Genomic DNA, 14,920 nt, shown 5'->3' with positions numbered 1-14,920 from the left:
CCTATCATAGTCAGCCACACTGATGAGTCCCAATAATGGCAAAACATGTGGTACATGGACAACTAATTTATCCATATAAAAATATACAAATATATGTCCCTAAAAATGAGTCGGCATTGTATATGTAACGGAGGAAACTCTCAAAGGCTCAGGGAACAAAAAATATCAGTGGTTTTAGCACAGTTATTCATCACTAACAGTAACAAAAGTAACGTTTAGTTTTGAATGTTCAGGTTTTGAAAAGGTGGGCTTATTTTTTTAAATATTTAGCATCTTGATCTTTTAAATAAGAGCAAACTGTAGTATCTGTTCTGATACTCACTTCATTGTTTCTGTCCTTAGTCAGTGAAAGAGAAATCTTTCTAGACTGAAGCAATATTTATTTTTGTTCCAATCCAGAGTATCCTTTTTAAGAAGCTGCATTTTTTTCCCCCTCACATTAACAACTGACCATGTGTCTCACTCTACCCTCTTGGGGAGGCAAGTAAGTAGCAACTATTACTTGCAATGCCTATGCAAGTTGTTTTACCTGTTTATGTTTTATATGGGCAGTCATCTCATAAGATGTAAATTAATAACATACTAAATTTTCAAGAGTCTACAATTTTAAAAGCCTGTACAAAAAAGTCTGGAAACTTATTGAAGGCACCTCATGTCAGTGGCTTTCCAAACTTGCCAATAAAATATACCAAAATGCATAACACACGTTTATAACGATTGACTATTAACTGCTTTTATTTCCTTTCCAACACAGACCAAAATAAAAGGCATTTCTGTTAATCTTCAATATTATCTGTAGTTGTCTATTTTATTTACCTATAAAATTAATGGACCTTCTATCACAGCCAACTTTAATTATATTTAACAAATAACCATTTTTTTTTTTTACCATCATTGAATAAAACATAAGGAAAAACAAACCATCAGCGCTATTTTCTGTAGAGATGACTTCAAGAATATCATGTGGGGACTGCAGATTTGGCTTTGGTGTTTCGTACCAATGGTTAATGTCCTGCAAATGCTGAGCAGTGTTGGAATGGCAGGACGTAAAGTCAGAGAAAACAAGTAATTGTAAAAGAGACAATCTGGCTGGACTTGTGTGGAACTCCAACTGAAAATCGATAACACAAAAAAAAAAAAAAAAAAAAAAGAATTACATTAAAATAAAATATCTGATTGTAAAAGTAGATATGTGAAACCAAAATTTTAATACAGACACATAAATCTTTGCAAAACAAATATTATACCAAATTTATTTTGATAGCAGATTTAGTCATTGAATTATTGCAAACATGCACTGGGCTGTATGCTTCGAATTGAGCCCCATGACTAACCTTCTATTAAATTTTTCTCCATGGATTTTCTAAGCAACTCATTTTTTTTTTTTTTACATAAATTAAACATAAAAATATGATTAGAGTTGAATATAAATTTCCATTTACTTGGTTTCCTTTTTTTAAAAAAAAAAAAAAAAAAAAAAAAAAAGAACAAAAAAAGATTTTAAGGAACCTCTGAATTGTAATTCATATTTCTTGAATGTAATTTTCCCATTTTTTTTTCTCATGATCACTTCTCTTAAAATATATTTTCAAATTCTTCTCGGGATCAACTTTCTCTTAAATTTATACTGCACTATTGAAAGCTCCTTTTGGATATGCTCACACAAATCGATTATTCGGACTGACTACTAAAATGTGAGGTTTCGGGGATTCATACACCTGGTTACACTACATTGGGCTTATTCTTCGGAACCTCTCTGACCAATTCCAGACATGTGAAACTCATCTGAAGAATATTTTCCTTGAGAACATTACAATACAGTTTATCCTTGAAGTGTCCTAATTATTTACTGACTTTTTAGTTTCTATTGAAGATTACTTTACTCAAGATTCCTTGCATTGAAGTTTATTTTCAAACCGATTTCTATTGGACTACTGTTGTCCATAAAACTACTTATCATATTCTGCAAAACCATAAAAAGTATAAAAAACCTTGAACAGACTATAAATAAAAATTGCTAATACCATTCTGTAAAAATTGAATAACATTTAACAGACGAAAATAACAATTTGAAACAAATGACTGTAGAATGATGATAGAAACTTACTTTTTTGAAACAATCATTGGTCAATAATATCAGTCCAGCTGAATATCTTGTCATAAGAGTGTGGGTTAAAATTATAAGATTATCGCCAGGTTTCAAGTTCTGAAAAAAAAACAAACAAAAAAAAAACAATAAGAAAAATATTACTTGCAGAAAACGTTACAAAAATGTTCAAACATGAAATTTGTTTTTTGATAACATGAATTAATTTTTGCTCACCCTTCTTTGGGTTATTTAATGTAATTTAAACTGAAACATAAAACTAACAAAAACTTTATGTGAAGCTGAAGCATGACAGACTAGAAACTTCTTTACAAAAATAAATTTTTTTTTACTTTGTTGTGCTGACACTTTTGCACCTCATTACAGTAACAGAATCGGCAACAAACCTTGGACATACAATAACATCAGCAGAGAATTGCAAACAATCAAAATAGAACCTGCTATGCATAACTTCCTCAACAGTCCTGGTCTGTTAATGATGCACTACACCAGGAACCATTGTGAATGGACTGATCTTCATGAGCACCTCTTTACTGCTATTATTCATTAAACTGCTTTGAGCCTGCTCTTAACTTGCTAAGCCAGCATAAGAAAATTCCTGATATTTGCATATTGGTTTTGAAAAGGGCATTTTATCAATTAGCCATTATTGATTATTCTTTATTGAATAAATATTATAAAAAAATAAAAAAGATGATGAAAATTTAAGGGAAATAATTTTCTTATAATTTCGTTTGGGTGATATTGTCTGTTCTTACAGCATATCAACCCTTTTTGAGTCTAATTATCAACTTTATAATGAAGGCTAATGTGTAATGTAAAAATCTGGCCTTCATCACCAAATGATCAGAAAACCCAAACAATTCTTTCTTTAATAACTGAGAACATGTACGTGGTTCCAGATTGGTTCTCTATATTAGGATTTGACTAATTGAAATAGAGTATTTACTCCAATCAGTCAACAAACAGCAAATGATTTTAGACATCGTTATTCTGCAGTTGTTGTTAAAATTACTACAACTTGAAGAAAATATGCAAGTTGAAGGAAACTACCATAATACAAGTACTAGAAACAGTTCCTAAAAGCTGGAGGGGAAAAATGAGAAATTGGAATCAAAGGGAGGATCGATATTATACTATTGATTTTTAATAAATATGTAAAAAAGAATTTACATCAACTCCAATGATATAAATTAAAAAATAAAAAAACATACTTGAAGTGCAAACATGATTTTCGAAAGCAGCAGTCTTTTGTCTCGGATTTCCCCTTTCCCTAAACAACCGAGTGAAGATGTCGCATTGACAAACATTGTGAATGGCCAAGATGGAACGTCTTGAGATGACTCGTCAACTTGAAAAGTGTCCAGTTCCTTTGAAAAGAAAATGAAAAAAATAAACAGACACAGAAATGCAAAATGCTGTGGACATTGGAGATTAAAATGCATTATTTGACCCCCAGCCCCTACTGCTAAAAATAACCTTGTTCCCATTTGGGCGTGGCCGGATGTACAAGATAGAAATTTGATACAGCTGGTAACATACACAGTGCACATTCCCTTTCACAAACAATGTACTGTCCCATTACCCATCAATTAAGTGTGCTCTAATAAAGTTGCTGCACTTGTGTTCTGACCAACTTGACAAGCAGCAAAATTACACCCCTTCATAGTAGATGTCTCCCAGATGCCAGAAAGCTTTCTGCTCTAATAAATTCTTTCCTTGAACTACTTTCCTTTGAAATTCTCTCTCTGCTCCATTTCTCCAACTATATCAGCATGCAGAAATTTAAATGTAAAGTAAACAAGCATCTTATTGCACGACTCATTTAGGACATCGCTATAAATCTGACTCCTAATTCACAGTATCCAAAGGCAGTTTGTCTTGTTTGGAGTAAATTGAAGTTAAATAATAATAATAATAATAATAATAATAATAATAATAATAATAAAAAAGAATGGATTTGGTTTGGTTTGCTTGTTTTTGTTTTACGGCATATCAACCCTTTTCAGGTTATTTAATGCCGAATCCAAAGATTTTGAAGAAAACTTTTTTAATTAGAATATATTTGTTGTTTTCATGTCGGTTTCTATTTAACACATAGTTGGGACTCTAACAGGTACTTCCACTCCGGGTCAGAGTGGACCTGGGAACAATGGTAATTAAAGGGTGGCTCCACACTCCCCAAAGCCCGCAAGCTGGGGCCTCACCACTGGATATAGTTTACGGTCATATCCAGGACCTAAAAAAGAATGGAATTCACAACTCTTTATTTTTTAACTGAACCATCTGTGACCCACTGGGTCAGTATTTGTTATATATGTTACAAGTTCACTTTGTCCTCTTGCTATTGTATTGCAAAATTTGCTAGTTGAAACATTAATTAAAAAAAAAAAAAAAAATCAAAATTTTACTGCAAACATGAAACAGTGTTTCACATACTGAACACAATTCTTGAGTGTTCTTTGGTCTCTTTATCCATCGGTTTGTCAGGACAAGCTGACAGGAGGACATTTCTCCCTACAAGTAAAGCCCGCCGAAATATTCAAAATAACATTGTATTCAAAGCCCAAATAATAATATTGAATCGACACAGCTATACATTGGCTCATATGAGGAAGGGTCCACCTTCTCCTAGTGATGTTACTTCAAGTAACAACACTAAGTTGGATACTCTACCAGACTAGATAAATTTTTGTTTTGAAAATTCAGCAAGACCATGTAAAAGACCACAAAAAAATTTTCTTTTAAATATATAATTAATTGATCAATTAGGAAAAGGAAAATGAATGTTCTTCATTGCTTTACAAACTGCACATTTGAGAAATGGAAAAGAATCTTGATTGAACATTCGGATATCTATATATCTCATAGAAATCAAGTGTTCACCGTAGGAAGAGGCCTCATAATTTCCGAGAGCTAACTGAAGTAAAATGAAAAAATTTACTTAAATACATGTGAAGATTAGCATTTTGATAATTTTGATGCACATTTATCTTTGAAACGTGACCGTAAAGAAATGAAAAGTCAGTTTGTTTTTCACTTGCACAGCTTGTTGAAGATCAAATCAGCCTCTCTGAAGAAAGAAACTTTTGAACACAAATACTAAACATTTTTCAAGAAAATAAAACAATATCGCGAAACAGAACTAAGAGGCACGCTCCAAAAGTAATGGCAACTATTTTTTTTTATTTCTGCCCAAATGGATCAGAGGGTAAATTGCATTGTTATAATGACTGAACATATGCATTCAAAACCTGAAATTTTCATCTTTCTGCTGCAGAATTTTGACAGTATGAGATTAAAAGCAACCACTGTCATAGACATGTGTCAGAAGCAGAAATGCATCATTGAATTCTTGGCAAAAGTGCTTGAGAATGGTGGTGACCATGTAGAAAAACAGATTCTGAAGCAGAAAAGTTACTCGTTTTAATGGTATCACTCCCGTCTTCATAGCTCTTTAACTTTTGTGTTATAAAAAATAAAATATAGGAGGCTTTACTTTATGACCCTCATATTTGTTGTATGTTATGTGGCTCCCACTGCAAGGACTGTAACCCCAGGATCGGAAAGTGGAATTGAGAAGTCAGTATCACTGAGGAGGGGTATTCTGACCTGCAAAAAGTGCCTGGGCAGCCTCGTCAGCATTTCCCGACACAGGCGCTTCAGGCGATTAGCAATAAACTAATCCTTTCCCAAAGAGAGAAGGTAAAGCCTGAGAGTGGAACTTCTAGAACTGCACACAACCAGCATTATACTGCAATCAACGGGGACCAGGTCATTGCAAGAATGGTCTAATCTGTCAATTTAAGGGGCCGAGGATAATAATCCCTAGCTGGCAGTTTGATAGAGCCTTTGTCAACAAAAAACAAACCAAAAAACAAAAAGAACATTTTTCCATTAATTCTTCCTGTTCGATAGCTTAGTTTTGTTTTGATTTTCAGATCAGTTTCCATTCGATTTTTACACACATTTACGTAAACTGCCAGAATATGACAACGAAACCTTTGGTTTAGCACGGATTGTAAATTACAGAATCATTTTTTATCAAAATGTAGTGCCTGTTGATTTCTTAAATACAAAATTCATTGACATAATGGACAAAGGGAGATAATAATGTAGGTAAAAAAGCAGGATTATCCCCCCCCCTTTTTTTTTTCCAACCAAAAGAAAGAAATATAAAAATAAAATTTACCTTGATTTGTAGTTCGCTTAATATCCAATCATCTTTCAAGCAACAGACGAGGGAAGTCAATGGAGTCTGCGTTTTGCTTCCGTCAAACAATGATTTTATTGTGTTTGATAAGTGAACAAAATGACTTTGGCTTTGTTTCGCCAAATAAGCAGAGCACTAAAGAGAAAAAAACAAATAAATAAAAGCTTATCAAAGAATAATTGTTCTTAAGATAAAAATAATACTTCGTTTTTGGTTGTTTTATGGCATATCAACCCTTTTTAGGTGATTCAATGCAGCACGGTCTGCAAACTTTTTTTTTTTTACATGGAGTTCACCGCTTATCAAGGCCCAATGGCCACTCGGGGATAAGGGTTATTGTGTGTACAGTAATCAAAGGGATAGTGTAGCAATAGTATTGGAGAATTGGTAAAGTGTCATTACTTAGGGGGGGGGCGGTTCATCAGGAATTTGTTTGTGTTGGACTTGAAGACATCCAGGGAAACAGGCAAGTGGAACAGCGTTCCACAGGCATGCAGTTCTTAGAAAGAAGCCTTGTTCATGGAATCTACGTTTTGATTTAGGCACAGATAAGGAGTAGGGAAAATTATTGACGGTGGTTTCAGTTAGTCGGGTGTTTTTTGAAAAGATTGGCGAGGAGGGACCAGAGAATGGAGCTCAGACGAGCACTTGCCATGGAAATAACGATAGAACAATGACAGGCTCGCTACGTCTCTTTTGTGGGAAAGTACTCAAATTAAATTTGTTAGTATCACCAAAATTTACTTCCAAATTAATTTCAAATTTCGATACTTGTACAATTTATGGAGCATGCTATTTCTTAAATAGGATTTTAAAGTTAAATTTTATTTTTACAGAATCTTTTCTTTAGTCAATAATTAGGTAAAAATACAGAATAGTCCAAAAGTACCACTTCTCATGTTAAGAATGAGTTTCTAAATATTAACATTATTATTTCAACATAGCCTGTATTCTGCATAAGTACCAACAAAATAAAAAGTAAAATGCTAAAATTTAATAGAATATCATTTTTTTTAAATGAAACCAAGAAAAAAGTGCAAAATAGTTAACAGTTGAGAAAGACACAAAAACAACAAAATAATTTATATCAAATGCAGTAGAACAGTACAATTTTAATGTGCTGGAATGATTTGTAGGATTTGTTTTATTTCAAATTTTATTTCTATGAAAACTGGCTTATCCTCACATATAAACCAAAATGGCCATCGAGATTTTGCTTAACTGTTGGGGGGAGGGGGTTATCTTGAAAAGATGGTATAAAATTTTTTTTAAAAATTACTCTACAATTAAACTTAATTCTGAATGTTCAGAACCTTCACCCATATTTAATACTAGCCTGGGTGCCCGGATGTTTGAAGGTGTGTGTTGAGCAAAAAAAAAAATAAAAAAAGTGGTAGTAGGCAGGCAGGCTCAAACTCGTACTGGTCCCCCCTCGCCAATCTTTCACGAAAAAGACCCGTCTAGCCGAATCCACTGTGAAAAATTTCCCCCACTCTTTATCTGTGCCAAAATCAAAACGTAGATTCCATGAACAAAGCTTCTTTCTTAGAACTGCACGCCTGTGGAACTGTTCTGTCTGCCTGCTTCCCACCTGACTACAACTTGGATGTGTTCAAGTCCAATGTTAACAAATTCCTAATGAACCACCCCCTTAAGTAAACACTTCAAATCTCCACACTAACATAATGTACTTGCAATAACCCTTATCCCTGAGTGGCTTCCGGGCCTTGATAAGTGGTGACCACTGTGTAAAAAAAAAAAAAAAAAAAAAGTTTATGATTTCTCTAATGTAAACTATTCTGCACTTTTACCCACAAGAAAAATTAAATAAAAAAATGCGAGGAAAACAAGAAAAACTGCATACATCACAGTTTTCAAGGAACGTGTTCAGATCATCCAGAAGTTTTATAACACAAAGTCGCGAGCTATAAATCACAGAGAATGGCTTTCCTGAGAGTATTTGTAGCTGGGACTTATTTCGGGGGGATGAAGATTTCATTTTCTGTAAATAAATCACAAAAATAAAGAGATACAAAGACGATTAATAAAGCAGTTTTATACTAGTCAGCAAGTGTACAATCATGGTTACTGGTCCAGAACCTGACCCAAGTCTACGTCGGCATCTTTTGGTAGTTTATGCTAAGCCACTGAAAAAGTTGCTGGAAAAAGCTGATGTACTCTGTCAGATGATAAATTCAAAACATTGAAAACAAGTTTAACACAAGAAGAAAAGACTTATAGTAAGTTTAATTATATGAAAGAAATATTTTTGATACATTTTTCATGGAAACAACTACAGTAGAACCCCCGGGATATGGCATTAAAAATTAGTAACAAAATACAGTACAGTATATAATATACATGTATATAATCAAATAAAATAATAAATAACACCATAAGGCGGGGCAAATACCATAACCAGGGTCCGGAAAAACATATTCTACATCGTAACCTGAAAACAACATATCCTGGTGTTCTACTGTATGATAAAATTCTTTTTAGAATAGTAACAGATACGTGATTTTTTTCCTGTTAATGAAAATGTTGGCTAACAGCTGACTGGCTAATCATGTTGGCTTTTTAAGGCTGTTTTTCACGTAACTAACCATAAACTGCTGACGTGGACGGAGTCAGGTTCTGGAGCTGTGTGCAATCATTAGCATTACAAATTGATTTTTTTCTTTTTAGATAATTATTATTTTATCAACTTGCATGAAAAGAGCTATGTAAAAGATAGTTAAAACCGTTTGAATTATGCAAATACCATCAGTAGTTCAAAAGTTATAAGAATTTTAAGTGCCAAAATTTATGCTTTTCTGTGGACATTTTTCTTTAGAAAAAAATGGGCTGAATTACAGACCTCAACATTTCTAGAAATTTGGTAATTTTGCCACCATTTATTTATTTTTCAATCTATTCTCATGAAACTTGGTGCTCTTATGTAAAATCATGTGCTTTCTGATTATGTAGTCAAATCTGATGTATCTCTTTACCATAACCCATGAATTATAAATTAAGATGTACAAATTTCAATTTTTTTAAACTGCCGCATAGTATCATACAGTGGGTTTCTATTCATGAATAAAACTAAGTATTATAGTGGTATTTAAATATAGCTTTATTGAGAGCAGGAATTTTCCTTCCTCCTCACCAAAGGAGAGCTTAATCTAAGGTGTAGCCATTGAATGCCTACAGAGCATTCATGGCTGGTATTTACTACTACCCTCAAAGAAAAAAAAAAAAAAAAAAAAAAAAAAAAATGAGTAGATATGAATTAATCTCAGAAATAAATCGAAGAAAATTTTTCATATAGATTTTGGATTTCTGTAAAAGATGGAAATTCCCATAGTCGACCAGAACTTATGCATTTTGTGACCAGTCCAATTATCAATTTTGTAAATCCTCTATCTGGCCCAAAATATACCCCTATTTTCTGAGATGCAACCAAAAATCGTCCTCTACATGAATCCTCGATGTAGCTTTCACAGTACCAGGATACCAGGAATCCTGATAAACAACAACTTTATATTCACCAGTTGATGGTAATTTTTGTCATTTTCTATTCTGTTGTTTTACTGAAAACTATGTAAACAAAGAAATAAAACGGTAATTTTTTACCTTGTTTCCACCATAACACGTATAATGATTACTTTTATAGGTTTTAGGGTATGCTGAAAACGAATATCGCATTTAAATTTTCTGCAAATAAGTAATTTTCCAGATATTAAGCAATGTCATTTCTTATGTTATCGCTGGTGGCCATCACGCAAACATAACCCCCCCGAGAAACTATGCAGAAACGCATGTACCAAGATGGCCACCAGCAATAACATAAGAAATGACATTGCTTAATATCTGGAAAGCTACTTATTTGCGGAAAATTTAAATGCGATATTTATTTTTAGAATACCCGAAAACCTTAAAAGGTAGTCATTCTAAAGAAAAATGTTAAGGTAAAAATTTACAAAATGCATCACAATGAAATTCTTTATCAAATTATTATTATTTAGATAACCTCAGTTAAAAAAAAAAAAAAATGAGTTTGTTTTACTGATTCAAAAAATGGTCTTGACAATAAGTTAAAAATAAATTCAAGTTTCATGATATATTTTATTTCTTTGTTAGGTAAAGTACAGAATAGTTAACAAAACACCCTTCCTTCCCCATGTTTTGAATGGGTTTCTAAATAATGTTATTTCAGCATAGTAGCATAAGTGCACAAGTACCTTTTATTTGTTATATATTTGATTTCTTTTTTACCACTAAAAAACACAATTCTACCTTAAGTAAGAAGTTATGAATACAATGGTAACAGAAACGCATGAACTTCGTACATTTTGTTGTTTTTTAACGCTTTTAGTACACATGTACTAAAAGCGTTAAAAACAACAAAATAGTATTGTTTGAAAATCAAATTTGAAAAACTTAAAAATATTTTTTTTTAACTTATAAATTCAGAATAAAAAAAAAAAAAAATGAAACTTTTCTGCTTTCATATTGAAAACAAAAAAAACAGCTTGGTGTTTTTAGGAGAATACAAACGAAACTCGTTAATATGCTGAGTACAGGCAGCTCAGCGCATTAGTACATAGCGAGCCGTTTTCCCGTTAAGATCTATATTCTGTAATTTCTATAAAAGATAACATTTTAAAGAAATTTCCACACAATAATTATCAAATAATTCTGAAACTATTATCTATATGAAAATGTATGATATATACCGATTTATCTCATCAATTTTGAAATATTCTTTGTCAACTTTGCTTGGTTGTAACTTTGCTTCCTGTGGTCGTAAAAGTATAAATCAAAGTCCAGTAGAGATGGTCATCTATGCTTATATAGCCTGTAAAATTTCAGCCATATCCAAGCAAATTCGACCACGTGCATGTGTATCCAAACGTAACGTACAAAATGTAAACATTGAAAAAACAGCTTCCCTTTCTGCGGTCGTCATTTTTGACCGTTTTTTTCATCTTTGACTTTGAGCATAAAAAAAAAATAAATTAACATCATTGGAATGCTTATTCTATTCTCTTTTCATCAATGCAATTCTTTTAAAAATTGACTCACAAATAAAAAAGATATGACTTGTTGAAGCACATTAGGTATGTAATATTGCCGATGTCTACGAAAATACAGCATACACTTGTAATGCTACAATCATTATTAATTAAAATCCTTATGGATCAGCTTACTCAATTTTATTAATCAAAACCCCAGAACTTTTGGAAGTTGGAATTGAACCCTTTATTTAATTCGGCATTCTCATTCAGTTATCCATGACTGAGCAAAAGTCTTAAATTTATTTTATTCTTCGCATTGCTTATACTGAGGATTTAACCTTTAGAAGACTGGCACTTAGAACTGATTATTACTCAACACCTTTATCTTTTGAAACCTTAAATGTAATCTTGTTTTAGATGTGTAGCACTTATAATAAAATATGGATTCTTCTTGTGTGCTTTGAATTCATTGTTTATTTTGGAGATGGCTACCTATAAATATTACAGTGGTTCTTATTCTTATGTTTTTGCAAACTTTAAATATCTCCATTTCCTTTCATCAACATTGAAAAAAGGAAAAATAAATTCCAACTGTTCTGAGATATTTACATTTGTCTCTGATGAGTTGTTTGGTGGGTTACCGCTATTCAACAAAACATGTGCAAGAAATATGTCAAAAAAAAAAAATATGAATAAAATAGCATGAGTGTGAATTAAATACATCTTCTGGTTTTGAAATGTCAACTATATAAATACACACACACAATATCAATTACGACTCTAGCCACAATATTTTATAATGTCAAACCTGAATCCTTAGAAAAAAAAAAAAACTTTTCACATGTTTGTAATTTTCAGCTAGTCATGCACTTTGCACACAATAACATCCTGCATCTCATCACCAATGCATATATTAAAAAATAAACTAAATAAGGAAAGACAGTTGTAAGCATACCAAAACTACCTGATGATAATGATTTGATGAATCCAATTGAAAGTATTTGTGTAAAATAAAAGGAAAAATTGAACAAGAAACCCAATGTATGTACATCAACTTCAAAATACTAAATGAACTTTGAAAACTTAAAAAATATTAATATAATAAATATTAAAGAATAATAAAAATATTAAAAAAAACAAAAAAACGTGTGCTTTCATAAAATTTGCCTGAATGAAAAAAAGCTGCCTTAAATACATACACACTGGGTGCATTACACCATGTTCCACAACTTTGCAATTCTTAGAAAGAAACTACCGGAATAGGAAACTGTATTACAAGGAGGTAGTAAAACAGTGAATTGATGGAGATCACTAGACCAACGAGTCAAAGAAGTTGGAACAAAGGAAGTATCGAATAGATCAGATTATTTATAATTATTGGTTCAGTCCGAAATTCCATACAAATTCTCAGCAGGTGAGTTGCAGCACATGTAGCAAAGATTTCCTCTAGTTTGATGGTTGATGCTTACATCGGATAAAATATTGTGAGAATAACATCCAGAAGAAGAATAGTAGTTTGAATAAATCAAATGCATAATACATGTTAAAATACATAATACATGTTAAAATACATAATACATGTTAAAATACATAATACATGTTAAAATATGCTAAAAGTGTGTTTTCTGCCATTAAAGTTCAAACTAATGTATATAATGTATAAACCTGCTAAAAAGTCTCCGTCCATAAAAAAAAAACAAAAAAAAACAATTAAAAATGCACACCATTGTTTTAATTTTCAAATGAAATTAAAATTTTGGTCTTACAGAAAAATAAAGCATTTTTTTTTTTGCATACAAACCGTTAATGGAACTGTGGATGATTCCGGGAGTTTGTATTCGTTTAAATCAAAGTGATTAAGTTGGTCTTTCCATGAAAGGGAAAGATAGTCCATTCGTTGAGTGAAAGTTCCTTGGTGTTTTGTTTGGAAGTTGAGGGAAAGGAAATCATCATTCTGGATCTGAATAGAAAGACAAAATCAAAATAGACATTAGAATAGACATTAGATTGAAAAGGAACATGAAACTAATTATAACGCTTTGTAACAATTATAATAGATAAAGCATTAAACAAGGTCATAACACTAATTTTGTTACTGTATAGGCAATCTATTCAACCTCGCCCATCTCAGAGCGAAGACAAGGGTTCACCAAGCGCTCGTTAGAGAGATGTTCTTTGCAGATGATGCAGCTCTTGTTGCTCATTCTGAGGAAAGTCTTCAATGACTCATCTCCTGCTTTACGAACGCATGCACAGAGTTCTCCCTTACCATCAGAACACTAACAGCATGAGCAAAGATAATACCACCCCTAAAATCACTATTGGTGACTACACTCTGGAAGTGGTAGACAATTCACATACCTCGGCTGCACCATCACCAGTATCTCTGGACGCGGAACTCAACATAGGGATAGGCAAAGCATGGCTTGTTTAGCCAACACCGTGTCAACCAACACCTTACTGATACTAACCACAACAATGAGAGTATATCAGACCTGCCTGCTGAGTACTCTTCTTTATGGTAGCGAGTCCTGGATTTTGTACTCACACCAAGAACAAAGACTGAATGCTTTCCACATGTAAAACTTCAGACGTCTTTTAGGCATCTCTTGGCAGGATAGAGCAACATACACAGTTGTCTTGTCCCAGGCTGGCATAGCAAGCATGTTTGCCATTCTAACAGAGACACTTGCGTTAGCTTGGTCATATGTGCAGGATGGAAGTTGGTCACATCCCAAAAGAGAGATCCTGTCTGGCAAGCTCGTCTCTGGAATATGGCCAATCGAACGACCAACTCTGTGCTACAAGGACACCTGCAACCAAGACCTAAAGACTTGCAGCATTCAGCCACAAAATCTCAAGTCAGAGTCATCCGATCGCACAGCCATGGTCAAGGACGACATCAAATTAGTAGAAAGATGAGAGAAAGACAACGTGAAGAAAAGAAAAACCACAGACAAGAGTGGATACAGTCCACCCATGCCACCCGGACCACTGACCATAATTGCAGCAATTGTCACCATAGCTGCAAATCTAAAATTGGACTATTTAGCCACAGCAGACGCTGTAGTAAACCAAACTAGGTGCAGAATACCATGGTCTCAAGAGACAGAAGGTTGCCATTATTATGCCATAGACATTACATTGAAAAGGAACATAACACTAATTGTAACAATGATAATAGATAAAACAGTAAACAAGGCCATAACACTAATTTTGTTACTGTAATAGGCAACATTAATCAGTGTCATAACACTAATATTTCCTTATGATAGGCATAGCATGAAACAAGGTCATAACATGAATAATGTTTTATTATGATAATAAACATTAACATTCATAACACTAATATCGTTCTGTGACTATGTTAATAGACATCACATTAACCAAGATTGTATCAATAACGTTTTGTTAACACTAATATTATCCATCCAGTTAGAAAGTTAAATGAAAACTATTTTTTTTTTAATATATTTATTTTCAAAATATTTATTTCATTGTAAATTTGGAGAGATTAACATAGGCTTTTTACAGAAAGATAAATATTAGATTCTACTTTTTAAGCAACTGCTTGAAAAAAAAAAAATCTGTAAAAAT

The 14,920-nt window shown here is 32.7% G+C and overlaps 1 protein-coding gene across 1 annotated transcript in view; it reads right to left on the bottom strand.

Moving 5' to 3' along the window:
* The window catches only part of LOC145254653 (cap-specific mRNA (nucleoside-2'-O-)-methyltransferase 2-like), a 50,841-nt gene that overhangs the window by 11,730 nt on the left and 24,191 nt on the right, over positions 1 to 14,920 (bottom strand). Inside the window, exons 7-12 of the mRNA XM_080113296.1 lie at positions 13,125 to 13,283; positions 8,185 to 8,322; positions 6,300 to 6,455; positions 3,322 to 3,477; positions 2,108 to 2,206; positions 922 to 1,111 (exon numbers count right to left, since the gene is read on the bottom strand). Coding sequence (XP_079969422.1) covers positions 922 to 1,111; positions 2,108 to 2,206; positions 3,322 to 3,477; positions 6,300 to 6,455; positions 8,185 to 8,322; positions 13,125 to 13,283 — 898 coding nt within the window. The remainder of the gene's footprint in view (positions 1 to 921; positions 1,112 to 2,107; positions 2,207 to 3,321; positions 3,478 to 6,299; positions 6,456 to 8,184; positions 8,323 to 13,124; positions 13,284 to 14,920) is intronic.

This window comes from Euprymna scolopes, chromosome 30, assembly GCF_053919585.1.
Source record: "Euprymna scolopes isolate OS-2025 chromosome 30, ASM5391958v1, whole genome shotgun sequence".
In the NCBI taxonomy this organism is placed as follows: domain Eukaryota; kingdom Metazoa; phylum Mollusca; class Cephalopoda; order Sepiida; family Sepiolidae; genus Euprymna; species Euprymna scolopes.
This window is presented reverse-complemented; position numbering and strand designations above follow the sequence as displayed.